This window comes from Myotis yumanensis, unplaced genomic scaffold (assembly GCF_028538775.1).
Source record: "Myotis yumanensis isolate MYYU_CA2020_CCGP unplaced genomic scaffold, mMyoYum1.0.hap1 SCAF_3, whole genome shotgun sequence".
Taxonomy (NCBI): Eukaryota; Metazoa; Chordata; class Mammalia; order Chiroptera; family Vespertilionidae; genus Myotis; species Myotis yumanensis.
The window spans coordinates 123007504-123032541 of record NW_027223754.1 but is presented as its reverse complement, the minus strand read 5'-3'; the positions used below and the strand labels follow the sequence as shown (position 1 = coordinate 123032541).

The window sequence follows — 25038 nt, the reverse complement described above, 5'->3', positions numbered from 1 at the left end:
AAACATCGATCAGCTGCCTCCTGCACATCTCCTACTGGGGATGTGCCTGCAACCAAGATACATGCCCTTGATCAGAATCGAACCTGGGACCTTTCAGTCCGCAGGCCGACGCTCTAGCCACTGAGCCAAACCGGTTTCGGCAGATTTCATTCTTTTCTAAGGCCAAGTAATATTCCATTTTATATATGTACCACCTATTTTTAATGACTCAGCCACTGATGGACTCTTGGGTTACTTTCATATATTGGCTGTTTTAAATAACCCTGCAATGAATATAGGAGGTACATATATTCTTTGGGCTTCTTTGGATATACACCCAGAAGTGGAATCACTGGGACTGAGGTCACTCCTAAAAAGTCTCAAGGTACACCAAGGTCAGCTGCCACCATCTGGGTGCCCATTGACATTTGTGGAAGGGTAGGGTGTCAGGGATTCCTCATGGTGAGGCCAGCAGAGTTATTGAGGCCCAAACAGACCAAGATTTGGTCATATGAAGGGAGGGCTGTGCGCAGGAATGCTAATGCTGGTTGGTTGTGCGAGCAAAATATGGCCTCATCCTAGAGCCACACAACTCAGTTTCTCCTTTACTCTCCTCTGCAGGTGGAAGCTTGGCAGGGTAGGGTCCCCAGGAGTCGGAAGAGTGGGGCTAGTGCATTCCTCCAGGCTGATTCAGAATGAAGGGGAGTGCTTGACCCAGGAGAGATGGCATCTGTGGACAGTGTGGGAGAGGGACTCAGCACAGGGACTCTGGCAGCTGTCCCTTCAGCTCTCTCACTGGAGCCATACAACCCAGTCTATCCTCACATGACTCCCGTCTGCTCTGATCCAACCTCCCTCTGTGGGAGCTAAGAGTGAGTGAACAAGATTTAGTGTGCTGGCCCTTTCAGAGGGAGTCTGGATTTCTAACAGACTCCCATCTCTCCCTGGCAAACAGAATCCCCTCTGATTTTCATAGCCAGATATTATGTAGACTGCTCTTCCTGGCTCTGGTGTTCTGGGCTGGGGAGTCCAATGTGGGCTTGAGACCCCACACTCCTCAGGGGGGATCTTTGTAGTTGAGATATCTCTACAGATTTTTAACCACCACACACGGGTGCCAGCCCAGCCCTTTTCACCTCTCAGTGCTTCCTATTAGTCTTGATGTGGTTTCTTCTGTAAATTCTTGGTTATAAGACTTGTTCAGCTCCTCTTCAGTTGGTTATTCAGGTTGATTGTTCTATCATTTAATTGTAATTCCAGTTTGGACCTCAGAGAAGATGAATGTAACTTCTACCTACTCTGTTGCCACCTTGGATCTCTATTGTCTATCTTTTTTATTTATGGACACTTTATTAATTGTGAAATGGTATCATGTCCCATTGTGGTTTTGAATGCATTCCCTGATGACTGTTGATATTGAGCATTTTCTTCATGTGCATATTGGTAATTTGTATATCTTCTTTGGAGAAATGTCTATTCAAATTCTTTGTTCTTTTTTGGATTATTTGCCCTTTTTTAAAAATCCTCACCTGAGGATATGTTTTTATTGCTTTTTAGAGAGAGAGGAAGGGGGAGAGAAAAACATTGATCAGTTGCCTCCTATATGTGCTGTGACTCGGATCGAACCTGAAACCTACATATGTGCCCTGACCAGGAATCAAACTGCAACCTTTTGGTGTACGGGATGACTCTCCAACCAACTGAGCCACACGGCCAGTGCTATTTGCCTATTTTTAATTGAGTTGTAAATGTTCTTTATGTATTCTGAATACAAGTCCTTTATCATATATGTTATTAGCAATTATTCTCTTCCTTTTTTGAGTTATCTTTTCATTTTCTTGAAGGTATCTTTTGTAGTACAAAAAATTTTAATTTTGATGTAGTACAATTTATCTGTCTTTTTTCTTTTGTTGCTTGTTCTTTTGGTGTCAAATCTAAGAAACCACTGCCTAACGATTTTTATGTGTGATGTAAGGTAGGGTCCGTCTTCATTCTTTTGCCTGGGGCTATTTAGTTGTCTCAAAACTATTTGTCAAAAACACTTTTCTTTCCTCCATTGAATTGTCTTGGCACCTTTGTTGAAAATCAATTGGCAATAGATGAAAGGGTTTATTTCTGGACTGTCAGTTTTGTTTCATTGATCTATATGTCTGTTTTCATACTAGTCCTCCACATTTTGTTTATTGTAGTTATAAAATCAGGAAGTGAAAACCCTCCAAATTTGTTTTTCTTTTTTTTAAATTCTTTATTATTTAAAGTATTAAATATATTATTACATATGTCTCCTTTTTCCCCCATTCACCTCTCCCCTGCCACCCCCACCCCCAGCATATGCCCTCACCCCCCTCGTGTCTGTGTCCATTGGTTATGCTTATATGATGCATACAAGTCCTTTGGTTGATCTCTTACACCTCCTTTGCCTTCCCTCTGAAATTTGACAGTCTGTTCGATGCTTCTCTGTCTCTGGATCTATTTTTGTTCATCAGTTTATGTTGTTCATTATATTCCACAAATGAGTGAGATCATGTGATATTTATCATTCTCTGACTGGCTTATTTTGCTTAGCATAATGCTGTTGTATATGTAAGACTTCTTTCTTTTTTACAGCAGCATAGTATTCCATTGTGTAGATGTACCACAGTTTTCTAATCCACTCATCTGCTTATGAGCACTTAGGCTGTTTCCAAATTGTAGCTATTGTAAATTGTGCTGCAATGAACATAGGAGTACATATGTCCTTTCTGATTGGTGTTTCTGTTTTCTTGGGATATATTCCTAGAAGTGGGATTACTGGATAAAGTGGGGCTTCCATTTTTAATTTTTTGAGGAAATGCCATACTGTTCTCCACAGTGGCCGCACCAGTCTGCATTCCCATCAACAGTGCATGCAGGTTCCTTTTTCTGCACATCCTCTCCAGCACTTGTCATTTTTAGATTTGTTGATGATAGCCATTCTGACACGTGTGAGATGGTGCCTCATTGTTGTTTTGATTTGCATCTCTTGGATGATTAATGACTGAGCATTAGAAAGAGAGCAACAAGAAAAGCCCAGAGTGAGCAGAAGCAAGGAAATAATAAAGATCAAAGTGAAAATAAATAACATAGAGACAAAAAAAATACAAAACATCAATAAAACCAAGAGCTGGTTCTTTGAAAGGATAAGTAAGATTGATGAACCTCTAGCCAGGCTCACTAAGAAGAAAAGAGAGAGGACCCAAATAAACAAAATCAGAAATGAAAGAGGCGAAATAACAGCAGACCCCACAGAAAGGATTGTAAAAATATACTATGAACAACTCTTTTCCAACAACCTGGTCAACTTAGAAGAAATGGACATATTCCTAGAAAAATACGACCTTCTAAAACTCAATCAGGAAGAATCAAAAAATCTGAATAGGCTGATAACTGTGGAGGAAATGAAAGCAGTAATAAAAAAACTTCCAGCAAACAAAAGCCTAGATGGCTTCACATGGGAGTTTTACCAAACATTCAAAGAAGAAATAAAACCTATCCTCCTCAGACTATTCCAAAAAATTCAAGAGAAGGAACACTTCCAAGCTCTTTCTGTGAAGCCAGCATTACCCTAACCCAAAACCAGATAAAGACACTATAAAGAAAGAGATTTACAGGCCAGTATCTCTGATGAATATACATGCTAAAATCCTCAACAAAATCCTAGCAAATCGGATCCAGCATTGCATTAGAAAGATCATAAACAATGACCAAGTGGGATTTATCCCAGGGATACAAGAATGGTACAATATCCGCAAATCAATAAACATGATACATCACATAAACAAGTTGAAAGATAAAAATCACATAATCATATCAATTGATGCAGAAAAAGCATTTGAAAATCCAACACCCTTTCTTGATAAAAACTCTCAGCAAAGTGGGAATAGAGGGATCATACCTCAAAATAATAAGAGCCTTATATATGACAAACCTACAGCCAACATCATACTCAATGGGCAAAAACTAAAACCATTTTCCCTAAGAACAGGAAAAAGACAGGAATGTCCACTCTCAACACTCCTGTTCACTATGGTACTGGACGTGCTAGCCATAGTGATCAGACAAGAAGAAGAAATAAAAGGCATCCAAATTGAAAAAGAAGAAGTAAAACTGTCATTATTCATAGATGACATGATATTGTACATAGAAAACCCTAAAGACTCCATCAAAAATACTACTAGATATTATAAATGAATTCAGCAATGTAGCAAGATACAAAATTAACACCCAGAAATCTATGGCTTTGTTTATACACCAATAATGAACTCACAGAAAACAAAACAAAACAAAACAAAAAAACAATCCCATTTACCATTGCACCAAAAAAATTAAGATACCTAGGAGGTAAAAGACCTGTACTCAGAAAACTACAGGAAATTGAAAAAAAAAAAAATAGAGGAAAACATAAACAAATGGAAGAATATACCGTGTTCATGGATTGGTAGAATCAACATCATTAAAATGTCCATAGTACCCAAAGCAATCTATAGATTTAATGCAATCCCCATTAAAATACCAGCGGCCTATTTCAGAGACCTGGAACAAACTCTCCAAAAATTCATATGGAATAAAAAAAGACCCCCAAATAGCTGTAGCAATCCTGAGAAAGAACAAAGTAGGAGGGATCACAATACCAGATATCAAGCTGTGTTACAAAGCCATGGTTCTCAAACCCTGCTTTGAACTGGCTCAAGAACAGACATATAGACCAGTGGAACAGAACAAGAATCCAGAAATTCACCCAAGCCATTATGCTCAATTAATATTGGACAAAGGAGGCAAGAGCATACAATGGAGTCAACACAGTCTCTTCAATAAATGGTGTTGGGTAAATTGGACAGATACATGCAAAAAAATGAAACTAGATCACCAACTTATACCATACACAAAAATAAACTCAAAATGGATAAAGGACTTAAATGTAAGATGGAAAAACCACAAAAATCTTAGAATAAGCCATAGGCAGCAAAATATCCGACATATGTTGTAGCAATATCTTTACTGATACGGCTCCAAAGGCAATGGAAACTAAGGAGAAAATTAACAAATGGGACTACATCAAAATAAAAAGCTTCTGCACAGCAAAAGAAACCATCAATAAAACAGCAAGAAAGCCCACTCTCTACTTCATTTTTTTCCTTTCTCCAACCTTTATTATTTCCTTTCTATTTGCTTTGTGTTTAGTTTGCTCTTCTCTTTCTAAACTGAAATGTTAGTTTTTGATTTTTCTTCTTTTTTAATTATAGGCATTTACAACTGCAAGTTTTTCTCTGAGCACTGTTCTAGCTGCATCCATAAATTTTGATAAATTGTGTTTTAATTTTCATTCTTCTCAACATATTTTTAAATTTCCTTTGTGGTTTACTTTTTGACCCATTGGTTATTTAGTAGTGTGTTGCTTAATGTCATATATTTGTGAATTTCCTGTTTTCTTGTTATTGATTTATAATTCCATTTTGGTAGGAAATCATACTTTGTATAATTTTATTCCTTTTAAATTTAGCAAAACTTGTTTTATGGCATAACATATAGAAATGTCCCATGGTTAACTATAATACCAGGAAGCTCTTGGCTATCCCTGGTTCTCTATATTAGATTTCTGCCTTCTCTGCCATTCTTGTATCAGAGCTTCAGGCCCCCGATAAATTGTTTTTATCAAGATTTCCATTTTTTTCAATAATGCTCTTAGGCATGAAGTTTTCTACTTCCTGTTTCAAATAAAGACAATCCCTTCAAGTAGAGATGTAGAGCTCTTTGTCCTTAAGGTGTGCCTTTTCCTTGCAGTAGAACCCGCATGCCACTGTACCTGGAGCTGGGGCTAAGGACCCACTTTTCCCAGGGTGACATCCCAGGCACTTGGTGGGAGGGGTGGTGGCAGCCCCTGGTCTTCTTGACCTACTCCTCCTGGCATGATGAGAAAATTGGGGTGGTAGCAATCAAGGTCCAGTATTCTTTGCCTACTGGGCCTGGAGTAGAGTTTCCACCAAATGAGTGGGGAATGGATGAAGGAATGGAAACCCAGGCTCTGGGTATCTGTCCAGAATAGACCTCTGCACCTCCCTGCTGAAGCTGATGAGAAACACCAGCAGCCTGTCCCTCCCTGGGTGAAACTAGCCCCAGACTGGGAGCTGGGAGGAAATGAAGTCCCTGCCTTCTTGGCTGCATATGCCAGAGGTAGAGCTTCTGTAACAGAGTTTGTGGAGTGGGGGTAATAGAACAGATGTTGGCTCAAATGCCACAAATTCTTGCCTCTTCTCAAATTTAGTAGATTTTCTTGAATAAATGTTTCTCTGTTTGCTATTTGCTGTTAGGACAATTTCCAGAGACTTTAAAAAACAAAACAAAACAATGTTCAGTTAAACTGCAGAGTATGTATGGCATTGTGGCTAAACTAATTCATTCAGCTGACATTTATTAATTGCCTACTCCATGACAGACAACCTTCCTTATATTGCCTATAGATGTGTTCTAACCTAGATCCATAATTACTATGATTATAGTATTTCAAAGTTATTAATTTAAACTTGACTTACCCTATGAGCCTACTTTTGCAGAATAGCCATTCGTTTGGAAGGAAAATTTGTTATAGAAAACTGTAAGATTTAGTCTTATGAAATGAGTATGGAAAGAAAGCCATAGCATCTGTGAAGCAAAGCAATCAAATGAAGCTTTGGCAACAAAAAAAAAAAAGAAGGAACGACTGACCATATGTGAAATGAGGCAGTGAGTGTTGGCAGCCCAGGAGGCCTTGGGTGTTTCTTTGGTCTTCTTTATACTGCTAACTCTAGGGTTCTAGACAAAAGAATTGTATTTCCTCTGCTTCAGGTTTTTCCCAACTTTAACTGAAAAATAATGGCTTCTCCTGCACATTGGGTTATGGAGGGAAACATTAGTGTAAAGCAATAAAGAATGTTAAAAAATTGGAAGCTGGGCACCTGTCTATAGTGCTGCCCTCTCTAAAACAGGGATAAATGTGAGCCTGTCCTAGGTCCTACCCGAAGCTATTGATGGCAGGAAGTTCCGAAAGGACTTTGTTAAAAACACTTTCACTTGTAACCTGGCTTAACGTGATCTTAGGGGCAGTGTGACGAGGCAAAGCATACATGTTGTCTATATGCTGTATACATGCAACATGCTATATTCGTTAAATTTCCTTTTCTAGTAGAGAAAAGAGAAAACTTGTAAGCCAGAGATTTGTCTTAACTATTACTTTCAAATTCATTCTTCCAAATTGTTTTTTATTATTTTCAGAAGGAAAACTGAAGTCAGGTCACGCTTTCTTTCTTTCTCTCTCACAGTAAAATGGCCAAATGACGTGAATGTTAATAGAAGAAGCAGAAGTTGTGAATTGTTAACCTATACAATTGATCCTAAATTTTAAATTACTGCCTTTATTATCTGGTTAAAATATGTAAGGTAAATAGTGGCTCCTAAACCTGAAGCTCTTGATCCTAAGGTCTTCTATTTTTTATTTCTTTTTTAAATATGTTATTTTTATTATTGATTTTAGAGGGAGAGGAAGGAAAAGGGAGAAAGAGAAAAACACCGATGAGAGAAAGAAACATCAATCGACTGCCTCCTGCATACCCCATACCTGGGATCGAGCCCCAAAACCGGGCATGTACCCTAACCAGGAGTCGAACCAGCGACTCTCAACTGCATCGGATGACGTGAACCAACTGAGCCACACCAGCTATTTTTCATTTCTTAGGAGCCAATCAACCTTAAAACATGTAGGAAAAATCCAGAAAATAAGTATAAAGCATTCCTTGGAGATTAAAAACCATGAATAAAAAGTAACAAGCCCCCTTCATAAAGTTCAGCTACTGTACTTGGTACTTTAAGGCATTGTCTCATTACTTTCTAACAACAACTCAATGAGTAAGAAGCCTTTAATCTCCATTTTGTGAAGAAGAAACTGTGGCCTAGAGAACGTAATGGAATCTCATCCTAGGTCACACAGCTTCTGGAGACAGGATGGACATTTAAAATAATGATATTAAAAACAAATATTTTCAAAATTACTCTAGTACATATTCTTTGTAAAATAATTAAATATATAGGAAATAAACATTTTAAAATAAATAATTATATGTTTCTATGTGTGCATATGATCTCATACATACATAGGGAGGGAGGGATGGAAGGAGGGAGAGACAGAGAGAGATAGGGGTTGGGGAGAGAGCTGAAAGGTAAATAGTAAGTTGATAGCATTGGTTAACCCTGGAGAAGGAAGGTGAGAAGGTGCCAGGAATGGAAGTACGGAAGTGATGGTCAGAAAAGTCTTTAGGATTATTTGGTGCAGCATGTTTTCATATATAAGTTGAATAAATTTAAACTAGTAATTTTAAAAATCCTTTTAAAAAAGGACAGAAAGCAACATTCCAGATAAAGTTTTATCATTTTTGACTAATTTATTTGCCCCTTTTCTGGTGACTTCCTCTTTTTCACAATCTCCACCCAAGAATGTTGAAAACGTTTCAAAGGTAATGTGTACATGAGTTAGTTGATATAGTTAAGATTATAAAATCATTGATGATTAAGTATAAGACAGTTTGTCATGGTGGTTAAGAACCTGGGTCCAGACCGCCTGAGTTTGAAACCTGGCTTCCTCTTTGTATGACTTCCCTGTGCCTCAGTTTTCCCATTTCTAAATTTGGGATAATAGTACCTGTCTTATAGGGTTGTTGTGAGGCCTAAAGGAGTTATTATCTGTACAGTACTTAGAGCTTGGCAAGTAGTAAGAGCCATATAAGGCTTATTAGTAGTAGTAGTATTATCCTAACACTCAGAAAAAACTAACCTAAGTTTTAACCCAAGTTTTTGTATATCCGGCCAGACTTTGTATGCATGTGTACATGTACATATACATACATGTACATACACATACATATACACTCATGTGGGTAAATATAGATGTATTTTTTATTAAAATTGGACTATACTATTTTAAAAAATTCTTTATTGTTTAAAGTATTACATAAGTCTCCTTTTTTCCCCCATTGACCTCTACCTGGTCGCCCCCACCCCCCAGCACATGCCCTCACCCCCCTACTGTCTGTGTCCATTGGTTATGCTCATATGCATGCATACAAGTCCTTTGGTTGATACCTTACCCCTCACCCCCTGCCTTCCCTAATAGCTTGGACAGTCTGATGCTTCTATGACTCTGGTTCTATTTCTGTTCATCAGTTTATGTTGTTCATTATATTCCACAAATGAGTGAGATCATGTGATATTTATCTTTCTCTGACTGGCTTATTTCGCTTAGCATAATGCTCTCCAGTTCCATCCATGCTGTTGCAAATGGTAAGAATTCCTTCTTTATTACAGCAGCGTAATATTCCATTATGTAGATGTACCACAGTTTTCTAGTCCACTCATCTGCTGATGGGCACTTAGGCTGTTTCCAAATCTTAGCTATTGTAAATTGTGCTGCTATGAACATAGGGGTGCATATATCCTTTCTGATTGGAGTTTCTGAGTCCTTGGGATATAGTCCTAGAAGTGGGATTAGTGGGTCAAATGGAGTTCCATTGGATTATACTATTTCTATTTATTGTAGCCTTCTTTGTACTGAACACTATATTACAAGCATCTTTCCATGCCATTAAATGAAATAATGAATGTTTAAAACAAAAATCAGATGTATCTGGTCTTAATTAGTTGTGATACCATGCATCCTTTTGACCAAACACAGGAATAAACATATGATCAAACAAAATTTTTGACACTACGCTGACTCTGGAATGCTTATAGATTTGATACAGCTTACTTAAATGGTTGAATGGACATTGATATATCCTACCTAAGTGATATTCAACATTTTACTAAAATGTTCATCTTCAGAGCTAATACACAGCATAGAATGCTACTTTTGAAGTGTCACTGGGGGAAAGACACTTGGAATATAGTTATTTGTAAGAAGAAAAATGACATGCAAAAAGTACATTGGTTAGTAGAAAAAACATTTATTTCTCTGGTTTCTGCCTTTTCAGGAGATGTTTCACAAAGCCGAAGAATTCCTATCCAAAACAACAGGTGGTGAGATGGACGAGATGGACACATCAGATACCCAGTGGGGCTGGTTTTACTTGGCGGAATGTGGAAAGTGGCACATGTTTCAGGTATCTCCTTCCCTTGGATGTAGCAGAATGGATTTAGATTCACTTAGCGTCATCTTGCCGATGGATAAGATGAGTATAAGCAAACCGGAAAGAAATCAAACTCTAAGGAAATCAGATAGCTTAACTGAAAGAAAAATTAGAAATTCCTCTAGTTCTTTTCCTTTTCTTCCCCCACGTTTTCACAATAATTTATTTAGAAGAAACAGTGTGTGTTTGCCGTGTGTACAGAAGGCGATTGTGACTGAGAGTTGCATGATAGCAGTACATCTGAGCAACTCCAAGTTTGATTTGGTGGACAAAGAGAAAGGGGAGAGAACAGCCCATATTAAACACCTTCTGTACACCAAGTATTATGCTAGGTGTTGTACATAGGTTTTCTCCTTAGTCCTCATAACAACGCTGAAGCAGATGTTAACACTCAGTCTTACAGGCAAAGTGAAGCTCATAAATTAATGTATTTTGTCCAGAATCACACAGCTAGTTAATGGTTAAGGTAGTGATTAAAGCTTGTAGTCTTTTTAAACTTACAAAGCCATTTAAAGAAGATTTAATTTTTGAGCCACTTAGGAAGTACAATTATTGTCATAATTTGTGAAAATTGTAATAATTTTGGATAAGGCTTAAACCAGTTTTTTAAGTTTCTTTGCTGGAAATCCTTAAACTATTTTTTAACATGCTGGCTTAGCTGTGATTTTCCCGTTGTTTAGGGGACTAGAACAGATGACGAGTTAAGTGTCCCTTGTTTCACCATTCTCTGTCTCTGTGAGCACAGTACCACCTCTGTGGCCAAGCCATTAAGGTGAACAGCTGTAATTGAAACTTTCTGGTTTGTCTTAAAGCCGGATACCAACATTCAGTGTTCAGTTAGCAGTGAAGATATCGAACAAAGCTTCAAAACAAATCCTTGTGGCTCCATTTCTTTTACTACTTCCAAATTCAGCTACAAGATAGACTTTGCAGGTATGTTGCTTTTTTTCTTAAAGTTGTGTGGTTTTAGTATACGGATATGGTAAAATCTACAGTTCTGAAGATGTATCAAGGATTAGTTGATACATTTGTGAACAGTGAAGTAAATCCTTTTTGTAATAAATACAAGTAAAAATTCAGGATTTAAAATCTTGAGCAACACTGTCTTTTTATAAAGGAGTGTTTATATGTTGAGACTAATGTAATGCTTCTCTTCTAAGGAACACAAACACTCTAAGCTATTGGTTTCCTCATGATCCTATCAGTCTTTTGAAATAGATGGGAACCTTTTATTTTAAGGACCACTCTGAGAGGTGACGTGACAAAGTCTGTGATAGTTTTAAGACTGAAGTTCAGATGAATGACCCACCTCTGGGTGTCTTTGCCAGAAAATTGTTTCTTTAGTGGACATTGCCTTCTGCCCTTTTCTGATTTCATGGGCTCTTTCACAGATTAGCCAGTAATCTGGAAGTCAGCTGCACTTGGGATTTCATTCCTGATTTATGGGCATGATTTGAGGTACTTCCCCTGAAAAACCTGTTGGGTTCAGTCCCTTCACTTTCAAACTGCTACAGTCCCAGCTCTTTGCTGCTTAGAGGCAAACAGGACCTGGTTCGGGAAGCTTCCTTAATAAAAGTGCATTTTGGTTATTTCACAGCTCAATCCTCTAACTGTTCTTCCAAGTGTCTTTATGACAATTAGTAGTGTGTTTCTGTAGGGTAGGGTGGTGAAACCTTAGATTTCCTTGGATGAGCCAAGGCCCAGAAACGGTAAAGGGGATTGTCCAGTAAGAGGTTGATGCAACCAAATCTCTAATGATTATCATCCCCCAAAGCTTTTTTATCGAGTTAAAACCATTAGATTCTTACTCTTGACTCACCATAACTTTTTTTCCACAGTTATTTTCTTTTAACTTTTTATTGATTAAGGTATTACAAATGTGTCTTTATCCCCCCATTGTCCCCTCATCCCCCCGGTCTTGCCCTCACCCTTACCCCTGTTGTCTGCGTCCATTGCTTATGCTTATATGCATGCATACAAGTATTTTTATTGATTTCAGAGAGGAAGGGAGATGGAAGGGAGAGAGAGATAGAAACATCAATGATGAGAGAGAATCAGGGATCAGCTGCCTCCTACATACCTCCATTGGGGATCAAGCCCACGACCCGAGCATGTGTCCTGAACTGGAATCAAACCCAGGACCCTTCAGCCTGCAGGCTGATGCTCTATCCACTGAACCAAACCAGCTAGGGCAACTTAACATTGGATAAATAGGCCATCTGCCTTTAAAGGGCCCTGACATTTATCTTTCTCCTGCAGTCTAGACAACAGGTGTCTGGTAGGCATTTCAGTCTGTGTACCAGGGCCAGTTCTGAAGCCATACTGAGACATAACGATACGCACAGACTCATATAGGAGATGAAGTTTGTTGAAGCAGATGATTCAGCAAGCTACATGTTTCCGGAAGAATATTTTCTAGAAAACGTATTTTTGCGAAACTTTCTCTCAGACAATACAGTTTATTAAAACTTTTTTTAATCATCTAGGAGTCACATGTTATGTTGGGTCAAGTTCCCCAACCCTCAATATAATGACACTGTTTCAGAAGTATACCTGTTAGCACTTCATATATGCCATTTACAAAATTAGTCCCTGTTCTGCCACAAGCCAATTCAAGTTCTCTCTGTAGAAATGGTAAAAAGTGAACTCAAAGGAAGACATTACAGTTTTCACTATGTGAGCTGAGATCTTGCTTTTCCCTGCACCATGGTAACGCCAGTGTGTACAGAGTCTAGGAGAATACAGACAGGGCAGAACATATTTTATATAGCATTTGCTTGATGGGTGAATCCCTTTGTTTTGGAATGGAATAATGCCAATTAGATAAGATAACTGACGAGAATCTCACATTCACATCTTTGTGGGAATGTAGAAGTGGGCTTGGTAAGTACTGCCACTGCTGAGGCATAGATGAAAGAAGAAAACAATACCTTTAATTAATTAGTCCTTTGTCACTAGAATCTGTTATGTAAGTACTAGAGGCCCAGTTCACGAAATTCATGCACTGGGGGTGGGGGGTTCTTCAGCCTGGCCTGCACCCTCTCGCAGTCAGGGAACCTTCGGGGGATGTCCGATTGACAGCTTAGGCCTGATCCCCTGGAGCCTGGCCAGGGGGAAGCTCCTGCATTAAGCATCTGCCCCCTCGTGGTCAGTGTGCGTCATAGCGACCAGTCATTCCACAGTTCAGTTGATTTACATATTAGACTTTTATTATATAGGATGTATGGAGTCTAGCTAGGTTTTCTACGTTTTGGTTTAGGTATACAATTTAAAGAGAAGGCAAGCAATGTACACATTTTTGAAATTCTGTGAATTGTACGTGTTTTATAATGGTAATGTATTTTTAAAAATCATTTCCAAATACTTTGGAAAAATCATATAGTTTCCCCTTAATAAGCATCTAGAATATTCAGTATTATAATTTCTTTCTTTTTCTAGTACTCTTAATTTTCCTAAGTTTAGAACTCTTCTAGTTCAATGTCACTTTAACCTAAGGATTGTATAGAAAAGGATAGACCCTGCCTACTGAGCCACATATGGTATTAGCATTCTTTTGTCTGAGAGTAGATCAAGCAATGAAGCCATCCTCCCTGAATAGCACTTTTATGACATGATAGATAGATAGATAGATAGATAGATAGATAGGTAGGTAGAAAGAAAGAAAGAAAGAAAGAAAGAAAGGAAGGAAGGAAGGAAGGAAGGAAGGAAGGAAGGAAGGAAGAAAGAAAGAAAGAAAGAAAGAAAGAAAGAAAGAAAGAAAGAAAGAAAGAAAGAAAAGTATCTTAATGCACTATGTTTGTCAGTGACTCCCAAAATTCTGTGATTCGTGTAGGGTGGCCATACATCTTCGTGACAATTTATAGCACACTATGTTTCTGTGACTTATCTAACATCTTTGTCTTTGTATACAGAAATGAAGCAAGTGAATCTCACTACTGGAAAACAGCGCTTAATAAAAAGAGCCCCCTTTTCTATCAGTGCTTTCAGGTACAGTAACGAGAATAGGGGTAGAAAGATTGGGCTTTTCCTCTCTCTTCTCTTTCTTAATATTTGATAGAGGAACAAATAGACTGAAAATGTTTTGGTAGGTTACTTAATGATCTTAATATTGATCCTTTCAGTACTGAATGGCACCTTACTTGATGAAAGAGCAATATTATTATTTTATGCCCATGTTTCCTTTCCTCACAGAACCATTCAGTTACTTGGGCTATAAATCCCAAGTAATTACCACTCTTCTCCACTGGGCAACTCCTGGAAGTAATTTCAGAGCTGTAGTGACTAAAGGAGACCTGAGGAAGGTGGGAGTGCAGTGGGACAGCAGCACTGCTACTTGTTCCCACTGCGAGTTGTCTTTTTCTGTCTCTGGATTATATAGCCTGAAAAGAAGCATAAATACCAGAGGAGAATAAATATTTTGTATTGCTGTGAATGGAATCGAAGGGAAAAATCTTACACTGTGTCTCCTATTTTCTGGAACAATTTCTCCAGCAAGTATTGAAATTCTTGCTGTTCAAAGAATTTATAACGAAACAGAAGAAAAAAGAGCTAGCATATGAATTTTAAGGGCTACCCATTTGCTCCTTCTGAGGAGATATTGTGAAAGAATTAGAGTAAAGAATGAAAAATTTTAAGTTTCTATCAGTTTGTTTCACAAGATTTTGGCTTATATTTTACCATCATGATTTAAAAGTTATTTAATTAATGAACGTTCTAGTACTTCTGTGGAATGTAGAGAAAACTATTTTCTTATCAACTATATCATATCCTCATTCTTAAGTATAGGAATTAATTATCTTTAAAGAGTATGTAATCTGGGAGAAAATGAAACTTAATAATGGGAAATGATATTGTAAATTGTAATTGCACATTATTGTATCTGGTATGTTTTGGTGAGGAGAAGCAGCACATGATGGGGTCCAGCACTTTGTTCTCTCACTGACTATACACACCATAGAAAAGAGACAGGAGAGGGAGACAATGCACCAGAATGGAGGATAATAAGATATTAAAAGATGAAGAACAGTTAGGTGGGATACAGAAGAGTGATGAAGGTGAGGTGAATATGTCCTGATATAGAAATGTTTGTTTATTACAGGAAATATTACATGCAAGGTGAATAGTATATATTTTCCATTGGCAAAGATTAGCAGTTAACTAAGGCTATGGGCTATAAACATAAAAACAAAACAAAACGCACACACACACACACAAAACTTTTCCATAGCTTAAAGATACGGCAAAATCTTCTTAAAAACTGGGTAAACTATTGTTACTCATTATCACAGCCTACGGATTTATCTCTGTAGTATATGAAATATTTCTATGAATCTCTAAGTAGAAGACCAACAACCTGTTAAAAAAATGAGCAAAGAATTTGAACAGTTCATACAACTTCACTCATAATAAAAGAAATACAAATTACATCAGACTATTTTTTTACTATCAGGTTGACAAAAATTCAAAAGTTTGATAACACATTTTTTTATGAGGTTGGAAAATAGACATTCTTTATTTTTCTGGTGGGAATGTCAATGAGTACAACCTTCAAGGAAGGCTTTGGTTAGTATCTGTCAAAATCATGAATAAATATATTCTTTAAGAAATTCCATTTCAAAGATGTTATCCTAAAAATTGACTAGTGGACATGTACAATGACAAATGGATGAAATAGTTCTTTGCAACATTCTTAACAGTAGCAAAAAGTTGAAAGAACTGAAGATCTTCAATAGGGGACTTGTTAATTAGATTGTGGTGTCTCCATACCATGGAATTCTGTGCATCTTTGCATGTGCCAGACCCTATGGTAGGGACTGGGAACAAGGGTACTCCCTATCTACTGATGCAGAAAGATATCTAAGAACATAGTAAGTGAAAAATAAAAGCTGCAGAAGACACATGTTTTAAGCTACCATTTGTGTGTGGGGACAGATTGGCTTGTGTTGACCTAAAGAAGTTCTAGAATAATACCCCAAAGACTGAAAACAATATTACTTGGAGTTGAGGCAAGAGGTGAGAATTGGACAGTCTAAGGACTGGAGTGGAAGGGAAACTATTCACTATTCTCTATTTACTCTTTTTATACTTACTAATTTTTAAATCATGTCATTTTATGATCTTTTCAAAGTTGAAATGAGTTTTTAAAAATTAAACTGAAGTTAGGCTTGAAATTTATTTCTTCCAGTGACCTTGAGTCACCACCGAGGGTTAATATGTCACTGTCAGCCTGTTGCCATTGAACTCCCCAAGATTGCTCTCTTTTTCTGTGTTCACATCCAGTGTCTTAAACACGGTAGATAGTTTTTAAAAAGTTGTACTGACTGACTATATTAAGTGTGTTAATGTGAACTGTGTACGAGAATAGTGGGCAATAAACAGAAAAGTTTAGATTTGAGTTAGATCTTGAAGGACATTGAATGTATGGCTGAGGGGTTGGGATTTTATTTCAGAGGGAGAATAAATATCTTAAGGAGTTATATTTTTTGTTTTAAATATATTTTATTGATTTTTTTACAGAGAGGAGGGGAGAGGGATAGAGAGTTAGAAACATCGATGAGAGAGAAACATTGATCAGCTGCCTCCAACACACTTCCTACTGGGGATGTGCCTGCAACCAAGGTACATCCCCTTGACCGGAATTGAACCTGGGACTTTCAGTCTGCAGGCCAATGCTCTATCCACTGAGCCAAACTGGCTAGGGCTTAAGGGGTTCTTTTTAAATCAAGAGTTTTATTTTCTTCTCGGAAATTTCTTTTCTTTAGCTAAAATCTTCCTTACATTTTAAAGAAATTCTGTAAAATTCAGAAAAACAAGACAAAATGAAACAACTCTTCTTGAAATTTTAATGTTATGTAGGGTTGGATGTTTTCCATTGAAGTTCTCAATTCAGCACTTAAAAAGGTAATACACAAGAAGATATTCAATAAATATTTTAAAATAAAGAAAGCAAGGATTACACTTAATTGCATTTATCACAGTATCCCAAACATGAAAATTCAGCATTGAAGAAGTCTAAATCACAGTAATTATAATCAGATTCTAATATTTTGTTTTGTCTTTTGCTACTTAAAGTTATATCTGTGAAAATGAGGCTATCCCCATGCCACCACATTGGGAGAATGTGAATACTGACGTACCCTATCAGGTAAGAGCAGAACTGACTGACTATCCTGTGCTAGAGATGGAACAGGACTTCAATAAAACTATTAAACTTTATTTTCCAGCTTATTCCTTTGCACAATCAAACACATGAATATAATGAAGTCGCTAGTCTCTTTGGGAAAACAATGGATCGCAACAGAATTAAAAGAATTCAGAGAATTCAGAACCTAGACTTGTGGGAGTTCTTTTGCAGGTGAGATAGTTTCTAATCTGAACCCTCTCCTTGGCCTCTGAGACTTTTGTAGTCTTAGAGATGATAGTGAAGCACAAACATTTAATTGTATTAATTTTCACGGCTGCTGTGTTTTCCTCTTGCTTTGTTTTGACCTGGTCTCTCAGCTCTCTTCTTCAGCCTTCTCAGGGAGTAAGAGCGATGCTTTGTAAGTAAATGCAAGGCATTCCTTACAGGGCTCGGGAACGTCCCGCCGGCCGCATAAGGCCCGAGAAATCATTTGTTCTGGCCCTGCCAAGGCATTAGGGGTAAGTTCATTAAATGTTTGACCAAATACGGCAGGCTAATTTTTAAGTTGATAAATTTGTATGGCCCCTGAATGATGTTATAAATACCCAAATGGCCCTTGGCAGAAAAAAGGTTCCCCATCCTTGGCTTACCACATTGTAATGCAGTGGTAGAGGTTAGTCTCCTTGGTACGCTCCTAGAAACTTGCCCCTTTCAAGGTTCTGAGCTTCGCATCTTGGCTTAGTCAGCATTGCAGAGGAATAGGGGAGCTATTTAGTTTTGTTGATATGACTTTGTTCGCTCAGACTTTTATGTTGAACTAGTGGCCTGGTGCACAAAATTTGTGCACCTGGGTGGGGATTGGGGGTCCTCCAGCCTGGCCTGTGCCCTGTCACAGTGAGAGAGCCCTGCGATCCATAGCCCCAAAGAGGTAAGCCCTGCCCACCCAACTGGGGCTCCTCGATGGATTGCCCCAAAGTGGTAGGCCAGAGTTGGAGAAGGCCTGCGGACCTCCAGCCAGGCCCGCGGCGGAGGGCCCTCTCCATGTGCCTGTGGATCCCCGGCGCAGGCATGCAGAGAGGCCTCTCTGCTGTGGCCCTGCCCCCGTCCCCCAACGCTGCAAGTCCCCGCCCACCCATGCCTGCTGCGCACGCAGCCTGCTGATTGGTCGTTACTGTGACGATGTCCTGACCAATTTGCATATTACCCTATTATTAGTATAGATTATAACTCTCTGAATCATTGTTGAATTTCTTTTTAAACAATTACACTATCTTGCCTATAGTCATTTGCTTATTTAGTTTGAAGGACCATTGCAAAACATACCTGGAAATTTTCTGTTTAGCCCAAAGTTTATGTTGTAGATTTAAAAATCTCAATTTATTACTCAACTTAGGTTGGAAATGACCCATAGAATTGCTCTGTGTGCACTTAACCTAAAAGTAAAGCCCACTACAAAACCGGAAGGGTATTCTCCAAATTAATCTGTTTGTTGTGCTGTTTGTTTGTTTTTATTTCTTTCTTTCTTTTTTTTTTACAAATGTATAGTAACAGAAAATACATCAGTATTAGTGAGGATAGAGGGTCAATTGAGAGAGGCAGGATGGAGGGATTACACATAGGAATAAGGAAACTGGGGAAGGTGATAGATATGTTCATTATTTTTACAACAGATTAATGGTTTTTAATTGTAAATATGTGCAGTTTATTGTATGTAATTATATCACAAATTGTGCTGAGGAATGTAAGTGTTTTTAATAACAAATAGTACCTAAAATATGTGATTTTCTGAAATAGTTATTAAATATTAGAGGCCCGATGCATGAAAATTCTTGCACTCGAGGTGGGGGGGTGTCCTTCAGCCCGGCCTGCGCCTCTCGCAGTCTGGGAGTCCTCAGGAGATGTCCGACTGATGGCTTAGGCCTGCTCCTCTGCAGGAGGCAACCAGGCAGGCCCATCAGGTGATGGTGCCAGCCGGCGAGCAACTGGCTCTGCCCACCCGCCCCCCCCCCCCGAATACACCTCCACCTCTGCTGGTTGCTGCCACCCCCAAATAGCCATCCCCTCCCTCTGCCCGCTGTCACTAGCCTTGGCTGGCCTGGCACAGCCTGCTCACTGGCCCCGCCCCCCCAGCCATTCTGCCATTCGGTCTATTTGCATATTATGCTTTTATTATATAGGATGTGTATGAGATTTAGTTTCTAATATATTTTTTTATTATTTTTATTTTATTAATTTTTATTTTATTATTTTGTTTTTTTCTTTTTTTGTTTCTAATATTTCTTAATATAAGCAGACCTTTAGTACTTATTCAGAAAATTTTCAAATAATAGAGTTTACTATAACAAACCTCTAAGTAGCCATCATACTGATTTAACATTTATCAAGATATGCCACATATTATCTATCAATGAAAGCTGCAGTCTCATTAAAGGCAGGCTGACTTTTATTTGTTATTGATACATGGAATTCTTTCATGCTCTGATGCTCATACAAGTTTATATGATAAAATAAGGAGTTTTCAGCTTTATTCTTTATAGTTTTGAGTCTTTGGACCAAGCCAACTTTTATTTCTGACAATACTGAGTTTAGAAGGTTTTATTCAGTTCTTGTTTAGGGTAATTTTTTTTTTTTAGAGGAAGATGGAAGCCTCTCTCCCTTTTATTTTATTCTCTCAGTGAATAAAGTTTTTTCTCAGATGGTCTGATGAAATCTTACTTCATTATGTTTAATCTGGCCTCTGAAGTGGAGTTCATATTAGTCTCCCTTCTAATTTGAGTCTTCAGTTAAATCCTAGTGATAAAATGTACAGTGACTCCCCAACATTTTATATGAAGATTTTATGAAATCAGTTTACTGTCAATGCCCTTTATGATTTTATGTAATGTCAGTGTCTAGAAATCTGTGATGGCAAATGAACCTGCCACCTACTGTGACAGTAGAAAATACGAAGTCTCATTATGAAGACAGCCTGTCATGTTGTCATCTCCCTGAAGAACTAATGTAACCGAGTCGATCTCATTGTCATGTAACCTATGACTCATCACTTGAGTACATCATGCATCAGTTTGCATGTTGTCCAGGCCTTTCTTACTTCCTCCCTTTTTCTAAAAATATGTTTTAACTCCTGCTTTGTGACAGGCTTTATTCTGGGCACTTGGGATATAACAGGGTATAGGACCGTAGCTTAGACAAGGGGCCAGGCTATCGAAACACAAAATGTAGGCGGGAGCACAGGGTATCTTGGAGCACAAGGTGAGGGTATCTATGCACCCTTGCTGACAAAAGTAGGATATGTATTGTGGAGTGGGGAGTATCAAGAAGCACTTCCTAAAGCAGGAATCATTTAAGCTAGACAGGTGGGAGAAGGGAAGGGCATCCCAGACTTCGGGAGCAGCATGGGCCAAAGTTGATTATGAGAGGGAACGTAGAACATTGAGAGAATTTCAAATAGAACAAAAAATAGGATGAATGTTGAAGAAGGGCCTAGAAAGGTACTCCAGAGGTAGAACATGCAGGAGTTTGTAGTAGAGCCACTGAGTGGTTGTGTGATTTTCTTTGGTAGCCTTACTTGAGTTGGACTGACACACTGTTAAGGTAGAGAATTAGCAGGGGCCAGGCCATGCGGGCCTTACAAACCAAACAAAAGGATTTGGATTATTTTCCTGGGACAGTGGAAAGCTGTTGTAGGGTTTTAAGCAAGAAAGAGATGGGTCTGATTTGCATTTTAGAAAAATAATTCATCAGTCTATATCAGGGGTCCTCAAACTTTTTACACAGGGGGCCAGTTCACTGTCCCTCAGACCGTTGGAGGGCCGGACTATAGTTAAAAAAAAACTATGAACAAATTCCTATGCACACTGCACATACCTTATTTTGAAGTAAAAAAAACAAAATGGGAACAAATACAATATTTGTATTTGCATGTGGTCCGCAGGCCATAGTTTGAGGACCCCTGGTCTATATTGTGGAATAGGGGTTTAAAGCAGTTAGGAGTGATTTTGCCCACCAGTGGGTATTGGCAATGACTGGACACATCCTTATTATCCTGCAGTGGGATGGGGATATCCTACTGACATCTACTCAGTAAAGGCCAGGGATGCTAAACATTGTACAGTGCACAAGACAGCCCCCTACAATGAACAAATATCCAGCCCCAAATGTCAGTAGTGCCGAAGCTTAGAAACTGGTTTAAATGGATCAAAGTCAGAAGCAGGGAGGCCATTGTAGGAAATTGTTTCAGTAATTAAACTGAGACAAATTGGGAGGCTTGAACCAAAGTGGATCGAAGGAGTGAAGAGGACAACTTTGAGGTATTAAGAATGTAGAATGATGTTGTTTGGTGCATCATTTAATGTGTGCAATGGGTTGGGTTAGGGAGATGGGAAAGATGACATTGAAGTTTCTGACTTGTTTTAGTTGACTAAGGAAATATGGGTAGGAACAGATTTTGGTCTTGGGAGGATGTGAAGGGAGTAGTACTTGATAAATGGATTGGGAGCTTAGCAGAGTGGTGTAGACTAGAGATAAAGGTTTTGGAGTAGTTAAGAAATGTGGGTAATTGTTGGGGTCCAGCCCCAGCAGGTCCAGGTTTGGAATGGAGATAACAAACGCCCTAATCTTTGAAATAGAATGGATAGGATTAAAATCAAATGGTATAAATACAGATGTAACAGGAAAATAAAAAGAGAACCTGGCTAGAGAACCTGGCTATGCTAATCATTTGAATGCTGTCTCCGTGTCATTCCTTCTTCACTGACTCCGTCCACACCTTTGGAACCCCTGGACCTCCTGGGGCTGGACCCCAACAGGTAATAGAAGCCATAGGAATTGATAAGATGACCAGGGACTTTATGTAGATAGAGAAAATAGGACGGCCAAGTACTGAACTCTAGAAGGGATAGACAGAGGAAGAGAAAACCTAAGGAAGAAGCTGAGAAGTAACAACCAAAAAAAGGTGGAAGAAAATGAGTGGAATGTGATCACAGAAGCCAAAGGAAGAAAGTAGTTTACATAAGTAGATGTCGTCCACGGTCACATAGTGAAGAATAACCAAGTAAGATAAATATTGACAACTAGAGGCCCAGTGCACAAAATTTGTGCACTCAGGGAGGTAGTCCCTCAGCCCAGCCCACGCCCTCTTGCAGTCCGGGAGACCTTGGGGGATGTCCGACTGCCAGCTTAGGCCCACTCCCTGCTGGCAGTCAGACATCCTTAGCGCTGCTGCAGAGGCAGGAGAGGCTTCCACCACCACCACTGCACTCACCAGCCGTGAGCCTGGCTTCTGGCTTAGCAGTGCTCCCCCTGTGGGAGCGCACTGACCATCAGGGGGCAGCTCCTGCACTGAGTGTCTGCCCCCTGGTGGTCAGTGCATGTCATAGCGACCGGTCGTTCCACTGTTTGGTCAATTTGCATATTAGCCTTTTATTATACAGGATATCCTTTGGATTTTGCAACAGAAAGGTCATTGGCACCTTTGATGAGAGCAATGTTGGTAGATGCTATACAGGGTTGGGCAGAAGTAGGCTTACAGTTTTTCAGATGGAAAAATAATACAATAATTAATAAATGATCAGGTATTCACAACTGTAAACCTACTTTTGCCCCACCGTGTATTGTATTTACAGCAAATGTTGACCAGTATTTCAAGAAGCTTGGCAGTGAAGAGAATGAGAGATCTGAGAAGATAGGTAATGTAGAGTTGGGAAGGGTGTTTCTGTTTTATGTTTTTTGAAGTAAAAGATCAGGTAGACATGAGCATGTTTACATTATAATAGGAAAGAGCCTATGGACAGGGCGAGTTTAAAGGACAGGAGAGGCAAGGGTAATTGATGGATTAAGTCTCCTGAAGAGGTGCGATGGGATAGGACGTATGTTAAGAGATAGACAAAGGTGGTCCAGTTACGTTATAAGTAAGGAGAAGTAGGAGATGAGGACAGGAATTAGGTTGGGAGCTCCATCTTGATACTTTCAGTTTCCTTTGTGAAATACGAATTGAGGTTGCCTATAGGTAATGATATTAAGGAGGTGTGGGTAAGAGGGAGAGATAGAGGAAAAGGAGCGATTTGAAATGGCCATTGTGATAATGGGGGAGAAAAAGCTAACTTGGGAACTATAGGATTTCCATCAGTGCTGAAGGCTTAGTGAGAATGTGTGAATTTGTGGAAATCAGAGGGATGTTGTTTGACTTATTTCAGCTGTTTACGAGCAGAGAGAGGTGGTGGTTTAGTTGATCCAGGAAAAGGTGGCAAGGAAAAAAGAACAATGAAAGCTGTTATCTCATTATGAACGTGGGAGAATGTGGATTGAGATCAGAGACCCTCAGCCCTGGCTGCATATCAGAATCACCTGTGGAGCTCCTTAACAAGTAGAGCTATCTATCCCCACCCCTGACTCACCACATCAGAACCTCCAAGTTCTGACATTATCTTTAAAAAGTTCTGCAAGTATCCAGCCAGAATGGAGAACCATTGGTTCAAACCTAGGCAAACATAGTTCAATCCAGAACATGAAGATATCCCTGCTGCTGCTCAGAGTGCATAGCACATCTGATTTAGTCCTTTTGGCATTCCAGTCCCTGAGAGGGTGGGCAAACTTAAAAGATCTTTGAGAGGTGGGTGCTACAATACTTTCAGTAAGTTCAGAAATGACCAACTTGCACCATACACAAAAATAAACTCAAAATGGATGAAGGACTTAAACGTAAGATGGGAAACCATAAAAATCTTAGAAGAATCCATAGGCAGCAAAATAGCAGACATTTGTTGTAGCAATATCTTTACCGATACAGCTCCTAGGGCAATGGAAACTAAGGAGAAAATTAACAAATGGGACTACATCAAAATAAAAAGCTTCTGCACAGCAAAAGAAACCATCAACAGAACAACAAGAAAGCCCACTTCATGGGAGAACATATACGCAATGTTATCTCTGATAAGGGTTTAATCTCCAAAATTTACAGGGAACTCATACAACTTAACAAAAGGAAGATAAACAATCCAATTAAAAAAAATAGGCAAAGGACCTAAATAGACACTTTATGAAAGTGGACATATAGAAGGCCAAGAGACATATGAAAACATGCTCAAAGTCACTAATCATCCGAGAGATGCAAATCAAAACGACAATGAGGTACCATCTCACACCTGTCAGAATGGCTATCAGCAACAAATCAACAAAGGACAAATGTTGGAGAGGATGCAGACAAAAAGGAACACTTGTGCACTGCTGGTGGGAATGCAGACTGGTGCAGCCACTGTGGAAAACAGTACGGCGTTTGCACAAAAAACTAAAACTACAACTCCCATTTGACCCAGTACTACCCCTTCTAGGAATGTATTCCAAGAAATCAGAAACACCAGTCAGAAAGGATATATGCACCCCTATGTTCATAGCAGCACAATTTATAATAGCTAAGATTTGGAAACAGCCTAAGTGCCCATCAGCAGATGAGTGGATTAGTAAACTACAGCTACACAATGGAAAACTACACTGCTATAAAAAAGAAGGAATTCTTACATTTGCAACAGAATGGATGTAACTGGAGAGCATTATGCTAAGCGAAATAAGCCAGTCAGAGAAAGATAAATATCACATGATCTCACTCATTTTTGTAATATAATGAACCTCATAAACTGATGAAGAAAAATAGATACAGAGACAGAGAAGCATCGATCAGACTGTCAAACTTCAGTGGAGGGTTGGGGAGTGGTAAGAGATCAACCAAAGGACTTGTGTGCATAAATATAAGCATAACCAATGGACACAGAC

At 38.9% G+C, this 25038-nt stretch overlaps 1 protein-coding gene across 2 annotated transcripts in view; it reads left to right on the top strand.

Moving 5' to 3' along the window:
* Window positions 1-25038, top strand: part of PARP11 (poly(ADP-ribose) polymerase family member 11) — a 57230-nt gene that overhangs the window by 20210 nt on the left and 11982 nt on the right. Inside the window, exons 2-6 of one of the 2 annotated variants that reach the window (XM_070409546.1) lie at window positions 9993-10121; window positions 10961-11081; window positions 14060-14135; window positions 17220-17292; window positions 17372-17502. In XM_070409546.1, coding sequence (XP_070265647.1) covers window positions 9993-10121; window positions 10961-11081; window positions 14060-14135; window positions 17220-17292; window positions 17372-17502 — 530 coding nt within the window. Of the gene's footprint in view, window positions 1-9992; window positions 10122-10960; window positions 11082-14059; window positions 14136-17219; window positions 17293-17371; window positions 17503-25038 lie in introns of those variants that run through there. The other variant, XM_070409547.1, reaches the window with a different exon arrangement.